Source organism: Ictidomys tridecemlineatus, chromosome 7 (assembly GCF_052094955.1).
Source record: "Ictidomys tridecemlineatus isolate mIctTri1 chromosome 7, mIctTri1.hap1, whole genome shotgun sequence".
Classification (NCBI taxonomy): domain Eukaryota; kingdom Metazoa; phylum Chordata; class Mammalia; order Rodentia; family Sciuridae; genus Ictidomys; species Ictidomys tridecemlineatus.
Genome location: NC_135483.1, coordinates 170,544,045 through 170,568,447, shown reverse-complemented (window position 1 = coordinate 170,568,447; position 24,403 = coordinate 170,544,045). Strand labels below are relative to the sequence as shown.

Sequence of the window (24,403 nt, the reverse complement as noted above, 5' to 3'; positions counted from 1 at the left end):
ATGTTCACCTGTAAGGATCCATCAGAGCATGAACAAAACACTGGCAGCCTCAAACAACAGTACCCATGCACAACAAGGACAGTGGCCCAGTTTCTGGCTGGTGTGGAATTTGTATGTCTAAACCAGGCCAAATGGAGATTGCAAAGAAAGATTGAACCCTATTCCTCCCGGCTTCCTCAAGGTGGAGCTGTTTCAGAAGGTAAAGACTCAATTACCAGTGACAGTAGGACCATGTTAGAAAAAAAATGCCACCTTATCAGCCATTTTGGAGGCAAAATTATAATAACTGTTTTATTTGTAATCCTGAGGAGAAGAGGGAAGGTCAAGAGTGGAGAGAGGAGGGGATGTTTTAATGTGACTACATTCATCAGAACTTGAACCAGAGGGTGCAACAGTAACAATAAGTTTCCAGTTAACAAAAGTAAGTGAAACAAGTCTTTAGATCTTTTCTCTAAACCTGTCCCAAGTTCAGCCAGGCTAAAAGCTCAGGGCTAGCAATTGTCCATTTGCCCAAGTTACATTTCATTGTATCCTAGTTCATTCTATATTTAAATATTTAGAACACTTGTCTGTTTAATTATGTTATTTAATTGGAACTCTTTTTTGGATATTGATATTTTTATTTGAGAAATTAACCATTTTCAAAGTTTCAAAAGCCATTCTTCATAAATTCAATATTTTTCATGGGGATAATCTTAGATCAAACCCTTGTAAGATTTAATTGGAACTTTGGACAACTTTTTAAATTTTTTTTAAGCAAGATTCTACAGCTGATCCACATCCCCAACCCCCCTGGTATAAGATTCTTGACTCACAGAATTAGTCAGTGCTAGAGCTTTGCTCAAATCTGAACATGGCAGCATTCAAAAAAAAAAAACAAAAAAACTTTCAAACCTCCTTCTATGGCCCATACCTCAGATGTTATGGTATGTCTTGATACAGTTACAACGGAATCTAAAACTTCTAAATGTTATTTCAACTTTGAGTCTGCATCATTCAATCAGATGTAGATTTTTGTACAAAATATATTTGCTCTCCTCCTAGATTTTTGTCTTATCTGTTCACAGGAGGTCAGTATGATTGGCATAAATGATCAATTGTTTTCCCCTCCACTTGATCCTATTCTTGCCCCATTACTCATCAATTTTCATTTGTAAAATGTCCCAAGTTTCTGTTTTTAAGAGGCCAACAGTGTGATGCTAATACTTTTCAAGAAGAAAATAGTAAATTGAGTGTCCTTCAACTTCATACACATTGTTTAAGGTGATTTCCTTTTTGTTTTTTAACATTTTTTTATATCTTTGTTGGTTTTTTTGTTTTGTTTTTTTATTGGTTGTTCACAACATTACAAAGCTCTTGACATATCATATTTCATACATTAGAATCAAGTGGGTTATGAACTCCCATTTTTATCCCAAATACAGATTGCAGAATCATATCGGTTACACATCCACATTTTTACATACGGCCATATTAGTGACTGTTGTATTCTGCTACCTTTCCTATCCTCTACTATCCCCCCTCCCCTCCCCTCCCATCTTCTCTCTCTACCCCATCTACTGTAATTCATTTCCCTCCATGTTTATTATCCCCTTCCCCTCACAACCTCTTATATGTAATTTTGTATAACAATGAGGGTCTCCCTCCATTTCCATGCAATTTCCCTTTTTTCTCCCTTTCCCTCCCACCTCATGTCTCTGTTTAACATTAATCTTTTCTTCCTGCTCTTCCTCCCTGCTCTGTTCTTAGTTGCTCTCATTATATCAAAGAAGACATTTGGTACTTGTTTTTTAAGGATTGGCTAGCTTCACTAAGCATAATCTGCTCTAGTGCCATCCATTTCCCTGCAAATTTCATGATTTTGTCATTTTTTAGTGCTGCGTAATACTATATCTTTGTTTTATTTATTTTTATGTCGTGCTGAAGTTCGAACTCAGTGCCCCACCCATACTAGGCAAGTGTTCAACCACTGAGCCACAACCCCAGCCTCATTCAAGGTGATTTTCGTTATGGGACATTCTAGAGTGGATTTGTATCCACTTAGAGCTGTTTTAAGCATATTAGTTGGGACCATGTATTGCTCATGGAGTATAATATCTCAGCTGGAGGTTCAAATGTTTTTGAAAGATAAAGCAAAATTGATTCCCTACCTCTTCAGAAGCCTGAAAATGTTAATGGTAAAGTTCTGATATGTTAGGTTCATGTGATGCCCTTTTCAAAAATTCTAGTAGAGTTAGAAAATGTTATTTTTTTTAATGTGAACTATTTTAGAAATAAGACATTTTGGGTTATACTCAAAACTTAAGAGAGAATATGCATTCAATCACAAATTGTAATTATCTTTTGAAGACTTGTCTATTTAGAACCTTTTGTAAATGTGAAATCATACCTCTGTATTTTTGAAGAAATTAGTAGAATGAGTTAGATTCCATTCGTATGTAACTCTTTTCTGGATTTGTTTGTAACGTTGCTGTTACCTGAAATACAGAGATGGTAACCCCTGCTCTCAACAACACCCAGAACATGTTTTATTTTCCTCTCCTACAAAGCACACTAAAACAGAAATGGCCCTTTGAAACAGAGATGTACAGGTGGCCTTAAATTATTCAAGATCTCTATTACTAATGAATGCACTTGAGCAAGACTTTATAAATATTGCAACCTCACACATGATAGTTTTGCATGCAACTGTTGGGACTGTCAGAACAAAGAAAAAAAAAAAACTCTACATGGAAAGACCACATCTGAGTCTGCAATTACCCAGCTTTTCCCTCTTTCAGAACTGCTGAGTCATTTATGCAGAAAGTTTGACTCAAATGCTTCCCCAGGAAAACTAAGAAAGGTAAGGACATGGCAGAGCCATCTCCAGCTACACTGACTGGACTGGGGGTTGACCCTTCTGTGCCACCTGGAGATCTCAGGAAGCAACCAGAGAGCATTTGTATTCCAAGGACAGTGCTGACCTTATTTCTTTTGCTGCAACTTTTCAAAACAGATCATACCTAAATATATTTGGAAACTACCTAGATTTTGGCAATCTCTGATTTCTACTATTGCTATCATATTTTTAGAAAAGTAATGTAATCAGTTTTTGCTTTAGTTTCTCTCCATGTAAAATAATATTTATATACCCAAATAATTTGTTCATTCATTCATTGGTTCATTGGAGAGAGAATACTGTTTAAATTTAATTATTGTGTAGCTTTTTGGGAGGGTGGGTACCAACTTTTAAAAACCAGTTTTCAAATGTGATGTCAACAAATGCAATGTCATTTTCTTGGAAAGGCTTTCTTGTAGAATAACTCATTGTTCAAAGGATATGCTTTGAACAATGTTACAACATGAAACTATTAACAAGGTAACTAATTGACTGTTTTTGTTAAAATACTGACTGAATTCTATGTAGAAACACATAAATGTGAATGTTTGGATATATATGGTATAAATGGTATTGGTTAGAGATTTTATATATAGACTAATTTAGCATAAGTCTAATTTGACATGCAAATAATTGAGTTCCGATTTTTGTTCTTAAAATTTAAGCAAATTCAGATTTTCTTAAATTAGAATATTGTCTATTTTTTTAAATGATAATGTCTCAAAAGTTCTGGTATTGATAGTATTAGTCTCAGGAGCTGTTTTCAGTTTTCTGAAAAGTGTGGCCAGTATAAGAAGCCTCTACCTTATATTCTCCTTTTCATCTCCTTAAGAGATTTCCCAGTCCCCCTGCACACCGGGTGCTCCCTGTTCCATGGATAAAATGATTCCTTTAATTGGCTTCTTGTTCTCCCCTGCTCATTCCCCCATTTCAAAACCTTCTGCATACATATCGGTTCATTTCTAGTTACAAGGACCATCCTGCCATCTGGTATTCAGGAAATTCGTGAAATGGACCCTGATAAAAAAGGTGAGTATTATTGTCAAGCTTCTGAACATAGTTTGTAAATTAAAAATTGAGGGGCAGATGTACCCTCAGACCTCTGAGAGTAGAAGAGTAGACACACAGCAAATTTTTGGCTAATAAAGAAGTTATTAGTTAAGTAAAGTGAGTTTCTCTCTCTTCTAAATAGAAATTCATAATGCATTGAAAAGTATTTAGTCTGTTGTCTCTGAAGCACCAAAACTAATTTGACAAAAGTTTTCACATCCCATAATTATGTTTTAAATTTCTATTCAAACACACAAAAGTGTCTTTTTAAAATTTATCTTCATAGTTTGCTATTTAAATGACATCACTTGATACAGTTTTATGGGAAGAGTAAGTTCACAGTACAACATGAGTGCAAAGTTCCCACAGTTGTCACTATATGAATATTTGATAAATGAATATCGAGAAACTAATTCCTCTTTCTCCCTACATCTCTGTAGTGAAAGTTAAGCCCATGACTAGTCTGTGACATTTTTATTTCTGGAACTATTTGCAACCACTTTCTCCTAGCTAATACAGATTGTTAACTTTAGTTGTTTGATATAAAATTCTGTATAATCTCAAGATATTTATTGAAAACAACATTATGAATCAAATTATTTTGGGGTTTCCCAAATTGGAGCCCTCCTACCAGTAAACCCAACACAAAACAGCAGGTAATCTGTTCAAAGCTCAATTTTTCTCTCCCTAAAGCAGTGTTTCTCAAATCATTGGAGGATTTGTTAAAATGCTGGAGACCTCCTGTCGAGTTTTATTCAGTAGGACTAGGGTAGAGACTGGGAAGGTTCATTTCTAATAAGGTCCTGTGCAAAGCCAATGCTGCTTGCCTGGGACCACGCTGGAAAGGCCACTGACCTAAAGAATCTATTTCTGGACCCTTGAACTAGATGATGGACAGTTGAAACAGATCTCACTACATTCATCTGTAAGAAATGAACATAATGATCTAGCTGAGCCCAAGTGAGGATTGTTGGAAGCAAAGACGTTTCCCAAATTGCTTCTAAGAAACACACATGCAGTTTATGTTATTATGTCTTCAAGCACCTAAAACTACTTTGTTCATAGCTTAGGGCCTGATGCATCCAGCAATGTCTTCCTTTCTTGAGTTTTCTCACACTGACAGAAAAGAAGATTTAACAATGAAGCCTAGTAGAAGCAGGGCTGCCGGCAGCTCACCTGGGATACACATTCATTTTCCACATCGCACAGCTTGCCAGGTTACGCTGCATAACTTCATCAGATGACACTGCAAAGCATCACTTGACAGGAGTGATGGGCCAGATGGCAGGCAGCTACAGAGTTGCTCCTCCACCCAGAGCTGCATCTGGGAACCTGCAGAGACCCTGGTTTACTGATTCTCTTAGTGCACCTGGGAGAAACTGGGGCACAAAAATTGGACAATTTCCAGAGGAACAAATAATGCTGGGCATCACATGTTGTCAATTATTTCCACACTATTATGCATATTTCCAAAGAGGTTTCTGACCTCTCCCATTCCCTAACATTGGAGTTTTCTCTGAAAACTAAGAATTTTTTAAAACAAGGAAATATTGAATAGCAAAAGATGTCCAGTGAACTGTGGGTTCTTGGATATGTTTGCACTTGGAAATAAAAGAACAGAAGTAGAGGGGCCTTGAACAGGATCTCTTCTTTAAGTGGGAATATAGGTGCATAGCCTACATTCACCTTATGTAAGTGTCTTTGACTCATGATATCAATTGCTGAATCATGATACAGCTAGTTCTCCCTTGCTATCCACAAAGAGATTGGTCTAAAGATCCCCATACAGGTATGCAAATCTGCAAATGTTCAAGGCCTCTATGTAAAGTGTTCTTAATATTTTTATGTAATCTCTACACATTCTCTGTATACTGAAAATCATCTCTAGATCTCTTAGAATAGATAATAAAATATTACTGCTGTGTAAATGGTTGTCAGGCTGTATTGTTTAATAGTAAGGGGGAAAGTCTGTGTTCAGTACAGATTTAATTTTTTAAATATTTTTAATCCTCAACTGATTGAATGCATGGATACAGACATTTGGGATACAGGGGGCTAACTTTTCATTTAGGGAGTAGGTTGTGGTATACTCTATCTCCTTAAAGTTGGGCCTGGCCTGATTCAGCACTGTGACCCTCCCTCAGTGGTTTGGCATGGTGCTTGGAGCTCAATATTCTTATGTATAAAAGTGAGGACTTTGCTCACAACCCTGAATGTTCGTTTTCCAAATCATATTCAAGTCATCGTACTTTGGTGTGAACTTTAGACTAAGTCTGGGAAGAAACCATCCTTTGGAAACAGAAAGGTTTTTATCTTTAACACCTGTTCAGAGGTCCCAATTGATTGCTGATCTGTCATGGCTGCCACTTGCTTGCTTTTTGCCTTTGATTTTAGGGTCCACTTAGAGACATGGGGCTCAGTGCCAAGAATGCACACAGAAGACTCTGCCACCCCTGGTCTCTGGTCTCCCTGGTTGTGCCATACCATCATTCCTTCTAGTAGCATGCCTACAGTAAGAGAAACCTCTTAGGTTTCTTTCTTCCTCTCTGTTACTTAGAAGATTATGTTCCTCAGAGTGTGACTTAGTCTAATTTTTTCTTTACTAAATATATTCTACCTAGACAATCTGATTAGTGAACATGGTATTGCCCATATCTAACATCTCCATATCCCCAAATCCCAACTTCTGTCCAGGGTTCAGTTTCTCTCTCCACTCCAGGAAAACTACAGATCAGTTCTTCAATGGGGCTGTCTGTCCCTTCATAGTAAGTAAGGCCTGAGTGGTGTGGACTTCATGAATGGATCCTTAAATTCAAAACAACTGTTAGATCACCCCAAGGAGTAAAAAGAGCTTAGACTTTGAAACACACAGAGGCATGGCCATGGGAACATTGTCTGTTCAATCTTTAAATGCTCTCATTGCTGAAAGAATAGGAAAAAAAATAATATGGCCACAACCATGAATGATCTTGTCACAGATATTTGAATTAATGAAGTCCACCTAGTAGTCCCTCATTTTAGTTTTGCTTGGGGCCCACTTAGCAAAGGCTAAAGGACTGGCTGTGTTTCTAGTCACAAAACTTTCCCAGCACACAGGCCACGTACTCCCAGTTGCCTGAGTTTTATGGCAATCAACTGATGGTTACATTTGAAAGGACTTTATTTCCTTCAAGGCTTATTTCTCTCCTGGCTCTACCTCCCTGACGTATACATGCATTCTATCTCTTGCCTTCGAAAACAAATTTTCATTTTCCATGTTGTTTCATTACGACGCTCTCAGATTAAAGATCTTGGAAAAGTTGCCTATTTTAGGCTTTCTCTCCATCTTACATTCATTGCTTAATCCTCTGCGATTTGTTGTTTATCCCCCTCACTCCACCAAAACTGCTCTTGCAAAGACTTCCAAAGATCAGGTAAACCACTAAAAAAACGGAGGACACTTCTCAGCCCACAGTTGATGATCTTGTAGCTTGCAGGTAGCAGGTAGTGAAGCTTTGGCTTGTCTCTACTTTCTGAAAGTTACCTTCCTTGGCATTTCATCAATTGCGCTCCTCGTTTGTCTTTCCCTTCTCAGTCCTCTTAGGTTTCTCTTTCCTCCTCTGCTACTTGGATGATTATGCTCATCAAGGTGTTGCTACTTAGCCTAATTTTCTCTTCACTAAATGTGTTCTACCCAGACGATCTGATTAATGGACATGGTATTGCCCAAATCCAACACCAACAACTCCTAAATCTCTAGCTCAGCCCAACTAGCAGCCCTGACTCCAGCTGCAAAATCAAAAGTTGAAGCCCTCTTCAGAACCTTGAACAGCTTCCCCTCCCCATATTCTCTAAAACGGAGCTGTCAGTATGTAATTACCGGCCATCTGTGGCTACTGAGCAATCCAACTATGGCTAGTCTGAATTGAGATGTGCCGCAAGTGTAAAAATGACATGGGCATTCAACGACTAATAATATAAAATAATTTATTAATAATTTTTGTATTGATTATACAACAAATACTATTTAGGAACTTAAAACTGCCTGTTCTATTCAATTATTGTTGGTATACAGCAGTGATCCTCAAAGAGTGTTTCAGGGCCAGCACCATCACTATCACCTGGGAACTTGGTAGAAATGCAAATTCTCACCAACTCTATCCTGTAGAGGTGAGACTAAGCATGTTGCTTAAACAGGCCCTGGAGGACATGATGTAAATGAAATAGTATTTGTTACAATCCTGTTGTAATTAGAGAAGGAAACCCCAAAGAATTTTAGTTATCAGCACAGATACACTGCTACTCTGAAGCAAACAAATAAAATATAAACAAATAAAATATAGGATATCATCGCTATCCTCTTCACACCGCTGCAAAAAAAGGCTCCTTGATAGACTTTATCCAAATAGCCCTTCGCTAATTTGGTACCAGTGGTTGGATTTGGCACAGGGTGATGGATTGAAATTTATCTGCTGTTCCTATTTGGGAATTCCAAACTATGCACACACAAACACACATAACATAAGAAAAACAGTCACAGATGATGTTGTGTTTTGCAGATGATATGACTGTCTATATAAATAATCCCTAAGAATCACTTGCAAGTTGACTGGATCCAAGACAATTGCACTAAAATCAAGAAATTTCCTTCATTCCAGTTGTTTTCAGACTTTAGTTCACATCAGATTTTATTTGCATCATGTCCTCAAGGGCCTGTTTAAGCAATGCTTAGTCTCACCTCTACAGGACAGAGTTGGAGAGAATTTACCAAGTTCCCAGGTAATAGTGATGGTGCTGGCCCAGAAATACACTTTGAGGATCACTGCTGTATACCAACAATAATTGAATAGAACAGGCAGTTTTAAGTTCCTAAAATAAATCAAACAATCAATGTGTAAGACCTTTGAAAGCTTTGCTGAATAACATAAAAAATAACATGATCAAATGACAAATTCTACTTTATAGTTTTTAATTTTGCTAGATGTGAAGACTGATTATTTCAGTGTTAGACAACAACCAAAAAACTCTGAGACAACAAAAAGCTCTGTTGTGAGACTTTACATGTCTCTTCAACTAAATAAGAATTAAATTTTGGAAGATTGACGATCTAAGCTATGGGAAAGTAAGGGAAACAATTTAGTAAGTATGTTACCTTCATTCTCTTATTTAAATCATGCAAATACCCTTTGAGGAATGTATTATATTCCCTATCTATCTGATAAAGAAACTGAAGATCAAAAAGTTAATTAATTTCCCCAAAGAGAAAGGGAAACTATAGAATTAGGCAGGACTGGCTCTAGACCTCTGTCTTCTCCTTCATATAGTGAAATGGGAAAATTCACTATCAGTGCCTAAAAAGTGCTCTTAACTGCTATCCATCACAGCACCAATGATGGTGTGAACTTGAAATAAGATCTAAGGATTCTATTTTATTATAAAAATAACATGCTTTGGGCTGGGGTTGTAGCTCAGTGGTAGAGCACTTGCCTAGCACGTGTGAGGCACTGGGTTTGATCCTCAGCACCACATAAAAATAAATAAATAAAATAAAGGTATTGTGTTCATCTACAACTAAAAAAAATTTTTTAAATAACATGCTTTTTATAGACCATCTAGATAATAGCTAAAATATAAAATAACTAAAAACACTAATAATTCCAGAATTCAGAGGTGCCTACTGTTAACTAAGGTTAAACTCTTCACAGGAGAGAATTTTTATCTGTTTAGTTAACAATAATATTTCAAGACCTAGACTCATGTCATAGAAGAACTCAAGAAATATTTGCTAAATACTTGAGACAGTTTATTTTTATTTTTTTTAATTGGTTGTTCAAAACATTACAAAGCTCATGACATATCATCTTTCATACATTTGATTCAAGTGAGTTATGAACTCCCATTTTTACCCCAAATACAAATTGCAGAATCACATCAGTTACACATCCACATTTTTACATAATGCCATATTAGTGACTGTTGTATTCTGCTGCCTTTCCTATCCCCTACTACCTCCCCTCCCCTCCCCTCCCATCTTCCCTCTCTACCTCATCTGTTGTTGTTCAGTTCTCTCCCTTGTTTTTCCCCCCCTTTCCCCTCACAACCTCTTATATGTGATTTTTGTATAATGTTGAGGGTTTCCTTCTGTTTCCATGCTATTTCCCTTCTCTCTCCTTTTCCCTCCCACCACTCGTCTCTGTTTAATGTTAATCTTTTCCTCATGCTCTTCCTCTCTGCTCAGTTCTTAGTTGCTCTACTTAAATCAAAGAAGACATTCTGCATTTGTTTTTTAAGGATTGGCTAGATTCACTTAGCATAATCTGCTCTAATGCCATCCATTTCCCTGCAAATTCCATGATTTTGTCTTTTTTTAGTTCTGAGTAATACTCCATTGTGTATAAATGCCACATTTTTTTTTATCCATTCATCTATTGAAGGGCATCTAGGTTGGTTCCACAGTCTAGCTATTGTGAATTGTGCTGCTATAATCATTGATGTGGCAGTATCCCTATAGTACCCTCTTTTAAGGTCCTCAGGGAATAGTCTGAGAAGAGCGATAGCTGGGTCAAATGGTGGTTTCATTCCCAGCTTTCCCAGGAATCTCCATACTGCTTTCCATATTGGCCACACCAATTTGCAGTCCCACCAGCAATGTACAAGAGTACCCTTTTCCCCACATCCTCGCCAACACTTATTGTTGTTTGACTTCATAATGGCTGCCAATCTTACTGGAGTGAGATGGTATCTTAGGGTGGTTTTGATTTGCATTTCTCTGATTGCTAGAGATGGTGAGCATTTTTTCATGTACTTGTTGATTGATTGTATGTCCTCCTCTGAGAAGTGTCTGTTCAGGTCCTTGGCCCATTTGTTGATTGGGTTATTTGTTATCTTATTGTTTAATTTTTTGAGTTCATTGTATATTCTGGAAATTAGGGCTCTATCTGAAGTGTGAGGAGTAAAGATTTGTTCCCAGGATGTTGGCTCCCTATTTACTTCTCTTATTGTTTCTCTTACTGAGAAAAAATATTTTTAGTTTAAGTAAGTCCCATTTGTTGATTCTAGATATTAATTCTTGGGCTGTGGGCGTCCTATTAAGGAATTTGGAGCCCAACCCCTCAATATGTAGATCGGAGCCAACTTTTTCTTCTATCAGGCGCAGAGTCTCTGATTTGATATCAAGCTCTTTGATCCATTTTGAGTTAACTTTTGTGCATGGTGAGAGAAAGGGATTCAGTTTCATTTTGTTGCATATGGATTTCCAGTTTTCCCAGCACCATTTGTTGAGATGCTATCCTTCCTCCATTGCATGCTTTTAGTCCCTTTATCAAATATAAGAAAGTTGTAATTTTGTGGATTGGTCTCTGTGTCCTCTATTCTGTACCATTGGTCCACCTGCCTGTTTTGGTTCCAGTACCATGCTGTTTTTGTTACTATTGCTCTGTAGTACAGTTTGAAATCTGATATCACTATACCTCCAGATTTACACTTCCTGCTTAGAATTGCTTTTGCTATCCTGGGTCTTTTGTTTTTCCATATGAATTTCATGATTGCTTTATCTATTTCTACAAGAAATGCCATTGGGATTTTGATTGGCATCGCATTAAACCTGTAGAGAACTTTGGGTAATATTGCCATTTTGATGATGTTAGTTCTGCCTATCCATGAACAGGGTACATTTTTCCATCTTCTAAGATCTTCTTCTATCTCTCTCTTTAGGGTTCTGTAGTTTTCATTGTATAAATCTTTCACCTCTTTTGTTAGGTTGATTCCCAAGTTTTTTTTTTTTTTTTGAGGATATTGTGAATGAAGTGGTTTTCCTCATTTCCATTTCAGAAGTTTTGTTGCTGATATACAGAAATGCCTTTGATTTATGCGTGTTGATTTTATATCCTGCCACTTTGCTGAATTCATTTATTAACTCTAGCAATTTCTTTGTAGACCCTTTTGGGTCTGTTAGATTATCATATCATCCGCAAATAGTGATAATTTAAGTTCTTCTTTTCCTATTTTTATGCCTTTAATTTCTTTTGTCTGTCTAATTGCTCTGGCTAGTATTTCAAGAACTAAATTGAATAGAAGTGGTGAGAGAGGGCATCCCTGTCTGGTTCCAGATTTTAGAGGGAATGCCTTCAGTTTTTCTCCATTTAGAATGATGCTAGCCTGAGGCTTAGCATATATAGCTTTTACAACGTTGAGGTAAGTTCCTGTTATCCCTAGTTTTTCTAGTGTTTTGAACATAAAGGCATGCTGTACTTTGTCGAATGCTTTTTCTGCATCTATCGAGATGATCATATGGTTCTTATCTTTAAGTCTATTGATGTGGTGAATAACATTTATTGATTTCTGTATATTGAACCAGCCTTGCCTCCCAGGGATGAATCCTACTTGATCATGGTGCACAATTTTTTTGATATGCTTTTGTATTCAATTCACCAGGATTTTATTGAGAATTTTTGCATCTAAGTTCATTAGAGATATTGGTCTGTAGTTTTCTTTCTTTGAAGTGTCTTTGTCTGGTTTCAGGATCAGGGTGATGTTGGCCTCATAGAATGAATTTGGGAGAGCTCCTTCTTTTTCTATTTCTTGAAATAGCTTGAAAAGTATTGGTATTAATTCTTCTTTGAAGGTTTTGTAAAACTCCGATGTACACCCATCCAGTCCAGGGCTTTTCTTGGTTGGTAGTCTTTTGATGGCTTCTTCTATTTCTTCCTTTGTTATTGATCTGTTTAAATTGTGTCTTCCTGACTCAATCTGGGCAGATCATATGACTTAAGAAATTTATCGATATCTTCACTATCTTCTATTTTATTGGAATATAGGGTTTCAAAATACTTTCTAACTATCTTCTGTATTTCTGTAGTGTCTGTTGTGATATTGCCTTTTTCATCCCGTATGTTAGTAATTTGAGTTCTCTCTCTTCTTCTCTTCCTTAGCTTGGCTAAGGGTCTGTTGAGACAGTTTTTGATCATTTTTACTTATGCATAAAAATATGTGTACAAATAAAACTGGAATATAGTAGCAAAGTTGAGTTTATATTCTGCATAGTTTTTTATTATCATTACAGCATTATAGTTATACATAGTGGTTGGGTCCATTTTGACAAAAATCACACATTCAAGAAATTTGATTTCAATCCCCCATTGCCCCACTTGGCTTTTCTTCCCCTCTTCCCACCCTCACCCCCATTCTCATTCCCCAGATCTAGTGGTCTTCCTTTCACTCCTTTATTTATTTATTCTTGGTTGGTACTATCTACATATACATAAAAGTAAAATTGTCTTTGGTACTTTCACATTTGCATAGAACATAATTCTGTTAGTTTCATTTCATATTTCCTCCCTTCCCCATCCTTCCTCCCTCCCTCTCATTATCTATCTTCTACTCCACTGATTTATGATGTCTGATCACCCCCATCACTGCCTTTCTCCTATTTGGCTCTAGCTTCCACATATGAGAGAAAACATGCAACCCTTGATTTTCTGAATCTGGCTTATTTCATTTGCATTTAGTTTTCCGTTTCTATCCATTTACCAGCAATTGCCATTGTTTTATTCTTCTTTATGACTGAGTAAAACTCCATTGTGTATGTATACCACAGTTTCTTGATCCATTCATGTATTGAAAGGTATCTAGACTGGCTCCATAATTTGACTATTGTGAGTTGTGCTGCTATAAACATGGAAGTGGCTGTTTCATTATAGGCTGTTGATTTTAGTTCTGTTGGATAAATACCAAGGAGTGGTGTAGTTGGTCATATGGTGGTTCCATTCCTAGTGTTTTGAGAAATCTCCACATTGCTTTCCACAGTGGTTATGCTATTTTTCAGTTCCATCAACAATGTATCAGTGTACCTATTTCCCCACATCCTTGACAGCATTTACTATTTGTATTCTTCATAATTGCCATTCTGACTGGAGCAAGATGAAATCTTAATGCATTTTTGATTTGCATTTCCCTGATTGCTAGAGATGTTGAACATTTTTTCATGTATTTGTTGTCATTTATGTTTATTCTTTTGAGAAATGTCTGCTTAGTTCTTTTGCCCATTTATTGATTGGGTTATTTGTGTCTTGGCTTTTGTTTTTTGGAGTTTTTTTTTTTTTGGCATTGATTTTTTTTTAGTTCTTTATATATTCTGGATATTAATCCCCTGTCAGAGGAACAACTGGCAAAGACTTTTTTTTCCCCCATTCTGTAGGCTCTGTCTTTCACAGTCTTAACTGTTTCCTTGTCTGTGCAGAAGCTTTTTAATTTGTTGACATCCCACTTATTGATTATTCATTTTATTTCTTGGGCTTTAGGGATCTTGTTGAAGAGGTTCATGTCTGTACCAATATAATGGAGTGTTGCCTCTATATTTTCTTTTAGGAGTTGCAAAATTTCTGGTATAATTTCTAAACCTTTGATCCATTTTGATTTGACTTTTGTGCAGGATGACAGACAGGGATATGGGGCTGGGGTTATGGCTCAGCAATAGAGTGTTTGCCTTGCATGTGCAATGCCCTGGGTTCGACCCTCAGCACCACATAAAAATAAATAAATAAATAAAGGTATTGTCTACAGCTACAAAAATAAATAAATAATTTTTAAAAATATTTATTTATTTATTTATTTATTTCCCTAAAAAAAAAAAAAAGAGAAAGAGGGGGATCTAATTTCATTCTTCTACATACAGATGTCTAGTTTTCCCAACACCATTCATTTGTTTAAAAGGTTGTGTTTTTCTCCAATATATATAATTTTGGCCCCTTTGGCAAGTATCAGATGGCTATAAATACTATATATAGTTTTGGTTTTGGGGGGGGGTTTGTCTTGCTTCACAAGGCCTTTGCCTTCTTATATAAAAAGTGAGCTGACTCCCCACTTTTTGATGGACTCCTTTTTTGGTGGATTTGCCGAGTACTCTTTAGGGTCACTTGCAACCATAGGATACTATAAGTCCCTTATTTTTTTGTTTTCAGGTAGAAGGGAGAGCTCTTCATTTTAATTTTTTCACCTGCAAAATAATGTATGGTTACATGATCTTTAACATTTCTTTCTGGGACATGGTTTTTATATTGTGAAACTCCTTTTTCCATGATATTTCATGCTTTCTTTACAGATACTCTTAATATTGAGAATTCCATGTATAGAACAGCCTTCAAATTGCGATCAGTGCAAACTTTGTGCCAATGTAAGTACACGCTCTCTTATAACACTTAGAATAATCTGACCCTGATGATGTGTGATGTAAAATTCATAGATAAAGTAGAACTTACCCCGTGTAAGTAACTGCTGGTCTCTGGAAGGGCTGGACCTGTGCATTTAGCCCATTGTTACACAGAAGATGATGAAGTGAGGGCGAGAATTTTGTGTGCATTCAACCAACACATAGCTTTGCTGACAATAGAAAATGATTGTGGATTACGAGTTTAGTTTAGTTTTATTTTTCTTTTAATTTTTCCTGCTTGGCTTCTGAAAACATTTTTGGTGTACCTTTCAGGATACCAATATCAGCACAAAATCAGATCATAAAAATTAATTTAGAATCTATACTTACATATTTAAACATAAAATTAAAAATTACTTCCATCATATAATATATGAATTTTCAAGTCGTATGTCTTATCTATAGCTGAACATGTGAAACTGAAAGTTCAAATGTGTGAGCAATGGGCCATAAATTTTTAAATTGACTACAGAATCCTCTGAGAATTCTCTTTGAGTTAAATTTATTTAGAATTGAATATTATGATTTTCTTTTCTTATACCATTATCTAGGTAAAATATATTAAAAATATTTATCCTGTAAAAATTTTCCAAAATGAGGTAACTTGGGTCCTAGCCATGAAAAACAACAGGCATTCAGCATATCTAAAATTATTAATTTTTCACATGTTCTTCATTGCATTAGAATAATGAGTTTGTGCAAAATTATTTTGACATTTATATCAGACTTAAAAGAAGTTGTGTTATATAGATGACACTTCTATTGAAGGTTGTCATTTTTTACATTTTCCTTCTATCTGATAAGCTATATAGACCAATGGTTTTCAAATTGTGCTTCATGAAGTATACATGGTGTGAGGTAGGGTACAACAGGGTTAGCAAGGTGGGAAGAAGTATAGGCAGGGTGGGAATACTCAATGGCCGTATCCTCAACAAAATATGGCTCTCCTCCATACTGTGCGTCTGTACCAGATTTATCCAAAGAAGGAATTTTGAGCTTTACAAAAATTTTTCTTAAATAGCTGTTATATAAAGATTCTTCTGTAACTATTATTTATTAGAGGAATAAACAAAAGGCAGAATGTGCTTATTAAAAAATTTATCCCCAATTATGTCATTTTCCTGGAGATTTTCTCCCATTAAAGAAAGTAGTGAGCCCAGTACAGATGCGCATGCCTGTAATCCCAACAGTTTGGGAGGCTAAGGCAATAAGATAGTGAGTTCAAAGCCAGCTTCAGCAAAAGCGAGGCACTAAGCAATTCGGCAATTAGACCCTGTCTCTAAATAAAATACAAAATAGGGCTGGGGATGTGGCTCAGTGGCTGAGTGCTCCTGAATTCAATCCCCGGTACCCCTCTAGGGAGGGAGGGAAGGAAGGAAGGAAGGAAGGAAGGAAGGAAGGAAGGAAGGAAGGAAGGAAGGAAGGAAGGGAGGGAGGGAGGGAGGGAGGGAGGAAGGAAGGGAGGGAGGGAGGAAAAGTAAGTTATAAATGAAAGTTCACATTAAGTTTCCATCATTTGTACCTGGAAATAGAGAATGTCAATGGAGGATGTACTTTTTTAAACCTTTTTATTATCCCTGGCATCAGAAGCAGTGAATGTACCTAATACCCATGAGAAATATTAGCAATACATAAAATCAGTGGTTGAAAAATTCGACCTAGAAAAGATATTCAAACAGACATTTGAAAACAAGAAGGCCTAAACCTGAGATAAAACATGAACTCCAAGTAGCAGGATCTGGAGACTATCGCTGTGTAAATCTCACAATGAGATTAATGGGCAGCACCATTATCTGGTTTGCTGTAATACAGACCTCTCAACAAAAGACAAAACACCTTGTGTTCAGAATGCCAGGTCCAGGTGATAGGATTTGTGATTGAATAACAATGGAAGAGTTTATAGTTTCCACCACCTGCGGCCAGGTTTTTATTTAAGTCACATTTTGGAAACATGCTCCTCTGTTTCTTAGACTCTCCCTTTAAAAAGCAATATCAGAGAACAAATAAAATATTTTATTATACTTGCTTGATTTCTTTTCTGTGCAGGTGATTTAAGAAGTAGAGAGAACACATGGAGTTTTATCCTTTCCCAGACTGGAGTGTTTTCAGTGCCAACCATTCTAGAGGCTCTTGTGACATGCCTATTCCTTGGAAGGCACAGGAGGTGTTTATTAATTTTGTCTGTCATCCTGTGTCTGCAAGAAAATAGAGAGTTACCTCTATTTCATTCTTCTTTCTTTTCACTGCCTTGTAAAATTTTTAGAAGATGGTAAAACACATATATATGTATATGTGTGTGTGTATATAGTATATATATAAGAAATCATTATTTTTTGTAAGCAGTTCTAGTTTTATTAAGTGCCTTCTTTAGATAATAATATTGATGGAACCAAGATTTTAAAAGTGATTTGGCTGAGGCAAGGGTGGGACCTAAAGAGTCTGATAATTCAGCAACTGCTTTTATAAAGATCACTGGGGTTTTGTTTGCTTTTTTTTTTTTTTTTTTTTTTTTTTTTGTGTGTGTGTGTGTGTGTGTGGTGCTGGGGATTGAACCCAGGGCCTTATGCATTCGAGGCAAGCAACTTGTTTGTTTTTTTACTAGGGCAATTGCATCTTAACCCAAGATAGTCCTTCTGAAGCTAGGCTGCAGACAGGAAAAGCTGTATTTAGACATGAAAGGTAAACTTTTTCAGTCCACTGAAAGCAAATTATGAAAATACTTTCCCTGATGGGCGCATTGGTACTCACCTGAAATCCCGGCAACCTAGGAAACTGAGACAGGAGATTACAAATTCAAGGCCCACCTACCAAGAACCTGTCTCAAAATAAAATTTAAAAAAGGGCTGGGCATGTAGCTCAGTGGTAGAGACCCGGTGGGTTTAATCCCCAGTCACACACACACACACACACACACACACACACACATACACACACACGCACACACAAATACCTTACCCAATTTGTCTCTACAGCCTCTTAACTTCCTTGGAAGGCTTACTTTTCAGATTTTTTACTTCTCCTTTTAACTTCATTCTATAAAATGGCATCCTAGAAAATATACTGGCAATAATGTTTTAACTATGCTTTACCAACAGATGTACTTTCCCAAAATCAAATTGACTGTCAGAATAGAAATGCCTGAATTACACACAAAGCATGTGTTCGAATAGTGGTCATATTTAATTCTTTTAAGGAAAATAGCTGCCAGAAAGAAAATAGTCTTGTTTAAACAGTAGAAGACATTTGCTTTATATGAAGCCATTTGTTATCATCAGAAAAGAAGGTTCAGTTCTTCATTTGCTTCCTACAGTGGACTTGATCGACAGCTCCCTGACTGAGCAGGTCCTTCTACATGGAAGATTCTGGGAGGCCAAGGAGAGCTCCCTTTCTGTGCATCAGCTTCTTCAGGCACTCCAAGATCTGTTTCAGAGAACTAGGGAAGGAAAATCAGGACAAGTGAACCCCAGAGCTTCTGAACTCACTTTGAGCCTTCTCAGGACCATGTATGACAGGTGAGGATGTGACTGTCACATCAAGCCATCAAGGGCAATGTATAGTTGCCACTAGTCATTGGCCATTGGGTATTTTTAATGTTTGCTTGAGATTTGGTATAAAAAAAAGCATTATTAATTTGTCTGTTTCCACAAATTTATTACTCATTTAGGAAGAGAACAAAGAAGGAAACCCTTATCCAGGTCACTAGTATAAATGTCCCATGGATAGCAAGGAAGGAAAAAACTCCACACTACTCTTTGGAGAAACATGCACTTTTTGCAAGGAGCATTATACATCTTTATTTTGCTCTTGACTCCCTCAAAATATGTTTGTTTCCCTGCTCATTTCTTTGTAATTCATTAGTAGTTGAGTTGTTGGATTGAATGGGGTTGAATAGCGAGCACATGGATGACTAACCTATAGGCCAATTTAGAGCATGTCGAAGAGTTGATTACATGTACTCTGCAGTCAATGGCTTTGCTAATCTGTGTGTGTGTGTGTGTGTGTGTGTGTGTGTGTGTGTGTGTGTTATATGTTTTGCTGGGCTATAGCTTTTACATTCTCTGTTCCTCCTCATTTTGATTTACTTATGTAATCTTGATTCAGCAGACCGCGTCCTTTAAAATGAACTTTAAAAAAATCATAGTGAATACAAAACACTTAGAAAGTAGAGAAAAAGACCAGAGAAGAATATTACCCATAAACTGACCTCCCAGAGGCAAGCCCAGGTTGAACCACTGGACAAATTCCTTAGTTGTTTTCTTTTCTAATTTATTATTTTTAACCGCATAAGTAATATATATTCTCAAGTTATTTTTTAAATGATTTCAGCCTTCTTATATGTCAAACTTTGTAGTATCACTGCAACTATGATGCTTGTTTATAATAGCCTACCTGCCTTTGACAAATTATTTTACAGGTTTTGTAAACTTACTCAGCCAGTGGGTTAAAGATGATTAGCCCCTGAGCTAGGGCTGGTGAACTGGTGGATTTTGTTCTGTTTGGGGTTTTTTGTATGTTTGCTCCTTTGGGCCTTTGTTTGATTTCCATGCAGCTTCATCCTGAGGAATTAAGACTGCCTGCTCCTCAAGGACAAGAAGTACCCCATAATCCCCAGTCCCCGGAAGAGTGCTCAGCACAGAGAGGCATCCAATAAATATTTGTTGAGTAAACGAATGCTGAAACATTTTAAATCAATGCTCTGTTTTGCAAAATTCTAGATATAGAAAAAGAGGCCATCAAAAACTCCAACTTATACCACCATGTAAGAAATGTCCACTAATAGTTATAGATTTTCAATAAACCACTTCACCTATATTAACCCTGCCCTTTCCATTGTCTCTGTGATATGTTCCATGCAGCAAAGGAACGGGTTTTCTCAAGCTTCTGCCTGTGGCTGCTTCCCTAATTGCTCTCTCAGGGGACACCCCTCTTACAAAATACTGAGGTAACCTATAGGAGTGTTGTGTGCTCTGAAATACCATGACACCACCATCTTCCCAAATCCCCAATGCATTATCTTTTCCACCCACTCTTATATCCCTGTAACAATGACTCTTTTTCTTCAGCATGTTCTCAGCATGACTGACTTGTTTTGATCTAAGAAAAATGTTTAAGAGTGGGAGAAATTGGGATTTTTTTTTAACGTTCAATACTTTCTAATTATGCATTGCTTGTTAGCCTTTGATGCTTGGTAGGGATTATTCAGACACCACCAATTATTGTTCTCTAAAGACTGAGATCATCTTCACTTTGCCACTTACCAACCTCATGATCTTCATCATAGAAATGCTGAACTGTCAAGGGGTAGAAATGTGAATGGGTTTTCATTAGTTCTCCAATAATCTAGACTGGGAAGCCCTCAAAAGAGCAAGCAAATAATCAAGAATATAACTCTGCCTTCCTTTCTCTCCACACTCACAAAAAATCTTAGATCAAAGCACATGCTCTTCAAGAATACAAGTATTCAACTTAAAGATTTATTCCCTGCCCCTTTACCTGTCCAGCTCTATTTCAGCTGTATGCAGAAAATAACAAGGGAGATCATGATTCTGGGGCACGCATGACTCGAAAGATTTTGAGAAGTCTATTAAGAGATTTACAGCAGGTAAGCCCCTAATATTTAATTCTAACTTTGTTTCAGTTATGTTGGCCACATGTATTATCAAAGAATCTGTGTTTTACTGTGTCAGTTCTATCTTTATATAGCTTTTCATGCAAACTTGCCCCCTATTATTTGAGTATGATCCCGTTAACTTGAATCTGATCTATGGCAATGGCATCCTAACTGGTTTCTCAAGCTTAAGCCTCCCCCTTCTCTATCTCTTCCTCTGAACTGAGTCAGTGGCCTTTCCAAAATATAAGTGTCACCTGGGTTAGTCAGCTTTCCATTACAGTAATAAGATACTTGAGATAACCAACTTTAAAAAACAGGAAAGGTTTATTTTGACTCACAGTTTTCAAAGTTTCAGTCCAGGGTCAGTTGGCCCCTGGCTTTTTGGCTATGGTAAGGCAGCACATCATGGCAGATATACGTGTTATAGGGATCTGTTCACCTCATGGTGGCCAGAAAACATATATAGAGAGAGGAAGAGACCAGGGTCCCATAGCTACCCTCAAGGACATAAAACCTCCCACTAGGTCCCACCTCTCAAGTCTTCCAACACCTCCAATAGCACCAGCTGGGAACTAAGCCTTTAACACATGGGCCTTTGGAGAACACAGAAGAACCATAGCACACCCTCATACCTAGAAGGCCTCACTGCCCACTCATGTCCATTGGATAAAGCATAACTCCTTAGCCTCACAAGCAAAGCTTTTGTGATTTGACTCAATCCTCCTCTTTTTGAAAATAGGTGAAATTATGATTTCCATACAAATATAAAGGAAACATGCAAAAAAATCTATTTTATTTATTAATTAAAAGAAGGCACCTTTAAAATGTCACAACTAGTTGAAAGTGGGGCAGGGTAAGTCAAGAACAAACTGCAAGATTAGGAATATTAAAATGAATTTGCAGATGGATACAACACTGATTTGGGGCAGGGGGGATTGTCTCTCAACTTGGACAGAATTTATTTACAGGTCCACAGACAAGAATTGGCATTAGTTTTCTGTAAGTTAACTTCAGTCTCTACCGAGTTATAAAATTCCAAGTCAAAGAGTGATACATCATCTCTGTAGGTTCAGATAAGCACCACGGAAGAGATAGCCAGTGGTCCCTCTTATTCCAAAGTGTTTGATTTTTCTTTACGCTCCTTCCACTCCTTTAACTTCCGCACATCAAAATCCTTATTGTCCCTGACACGCGCACCTTCTCCAAGCTCAACTTCTGCACTTTCATCCCCTGGAGCTCCATTGCCTGTGTTACCACTTAACAAGCCGTTCATCTTTCAAGATCATCAAATAGTAGTCACCTCCTCACTCAGAGTTTAACTCCCTATGCAGAACTTTATTACAGCACTTGGCAAATGTTATAGGAATCTTTCCCACCAGACTCAAAGGCCTGGTTTCTCAAGAAAACAAATTTTATGTAATTCATGCCCACATCCCCAGTCCCTAGAACAAAAAAAGCCTTCAACAAATGCTTAATGAATGTATAGGTAAAATGCAATACTGAATATCCAAATTACAATTTTCCATCCTTTCCAGTGTTTTAAGAAAGTGCAAATTTGATATTGTTTTTATCCCTACCGGGCAAAGGGATTTAAATTGCTTTAATAGGTTGTTTTCAGTGGTAAAATGATGTGAAATGAAATAACCAAGCAAGAACTTGGTTTACATATGGATTAAGCAAGTTCCAGATTGTCTTGTGTGTAAGTGGTTGTTGTCCTACTGTGCTTTAACTTATTTGAAGGATGTCTTCGTTCTAATTTCACATTCTGTAAAATCCTATAGTTTGTGTTCTGTCTTGTGAAGCCATGGTACCTCTCAATGGTCTGAACCAGATATTCTCAAGATCATTCAAATAGCAGTCATATCCAGACTCCATATAATCCTCGTGATCATGATGGAGAGGTGTGTGGGGTAGGCAGAAAGATTATCAAAATCACTAGGACAGGAGATATGGTTTGGAAAAACCTACCCCAAGTAAAATTATCTTTGCTTTGATTTTTTAAAATTATTTTGGATGTTTGGGGAACTATTAAAGATTGAACCCAAAGTCTTGCACATGCTAGGCAAGCACTCTACCACTGAGCTATATCCCCTACCCTTTTTATTTTATTTTGGGACAATCTCACTAAGTTGTCCAGGCTGGCCTTGAACTTATGATCCTCCTATCTCAGTCTCCCAAGTAGCTGGAATCACCACACCCAACTTGACTTTTTCTTAATAACAATATTTTATGTTCATGTTGGTAACAATAATTAATATCTAATTTATTCTGAAAATTCCAAAATTTGAGAAGTTCATATTTCTTAGTTTTTTAAATGCCAGATAAGAATTATATGTATGGGGATGTGGCTCAAGTGGTAGTGCATTCACCTGGCATGCGTGGGGCACTGGGTTCAATCCTCAGCACCATATAAAAATAAAATAAAGATGTTGTGTCCACCGAAAACTAAAAAATAAATATTAAAAATTCTCTCTCTCTCTTTAAAAAAAATTACATGTATTTATTTGCTTTGAATTATGTATCTATTGTGGAATAGTTAAATGTAGCTAATTAACAAATGCATTATCTCACATAGTTTTATCATTTGGGTGGTAATAACACTGAATATCCACTATCCTAGAACTTTTCAAGAATACAATATATGTCACTAATGATAGTCACCCACTCCCAATAGTAGATCTCTTGAATTTATTCTTCCTATCTTACAGTAGTTATATATCTTTTGACCAATATCTTCCCATTCTTTCTCTTCACTAACCATGCCAGCCTCTGGTAAATGCCATTCTTCCCTCTACTTATATGTGATCAATTTCTATGGGCTCCACATATGAGTGAGATCATGCAGTATTTGTCTTTCTGTGCCTGACTTATTTCATTTACATAAATCACACCAGGTTTATCCAGGTTGTTGCAAACTACAGGATTTTCTTCTTTTAAAAGGCTAAATCACTGGGCTGGGGATGTGGCTCAAGAGCTAACAAGCTCACCTGGCATGCATGGGGTGCTGGGTTCAATCCTCAGCACCACATAAAATAAAATAAAGATATTGTGTCCATAGAAAACTGAAAAATAAATATTAAAAAAATTCTCTCTCTTCTCTCCTCTCTCTTTTAAAAAAAAAGACTAATTCGTATTCCATTGTGTTTATGTAGCATACATTCCTTATCCACTCATACTTAGCTTGCTTCCATATCTTGGCATCAATGGTGCTACCCTAGTATGAAACTGAAGGCTTCTAGAAACTCCCTAGAGAATCACTGGCAAAGTCTGCTTTGGAAGAGCGAAGGAGCACTGATATCCTGATATCCTCTGGCAATCGAGAACCAGAATAGAGCTTGCATTTGCTGCTGCTGCTGCTCCCTTGTTCTTCCAACTTTTATTCCATCCAAGCCACCATCCTATTGGACGGTGCTGCCCACACTTAGGGAGGGTGTTCAGTTCACTATTCCACATGCCAGTCATTCCTAGACACACTCTCATTGACATAATCTTCAGCATCTCTTTATCCAATCAAGGTGACAATTCAAATTAACCATTACAGGGAGTATAGGCTCCCATTCACACCAAGATGGGTCTGAAAGCTTAGCCCACAGATATCAGCTTGAAGTCAGGGACCCTAGGGGTATGCCTAGTGCTAGGTTTTACTGCACTGGGGTCCAGTGCAAATTACTACACTTAC

At 37.1% G+C, this 24,403-nt stretch overlaps 1 protein-coding gene across 1 annotated transcript in view; it reads left to right on the top strand.

Moving 5' to 3' along the window:
- The window catches only part of Dytn (dystrotelin), a 66,146-nt gene continuing 41,743 nt past the window's right edge, over positions 1-24,403 (top strand). The window contains 6 exon segments of the mRNA XM_005335125.2: positions 1-199; positions 3,845-3,907; positions 15,006-15,077; positions 18,424-18,625; positions 19,970-20,055; positions 20,615-20,715. Coding sequence (XP_005335182.2) covers positions 1-199; positions 3,845-3,907; positions 15,006-15,077; positions 18,424-18,625; positions 19,970-20,055; positions 20,615-20,715 — 723 coding nt within the window.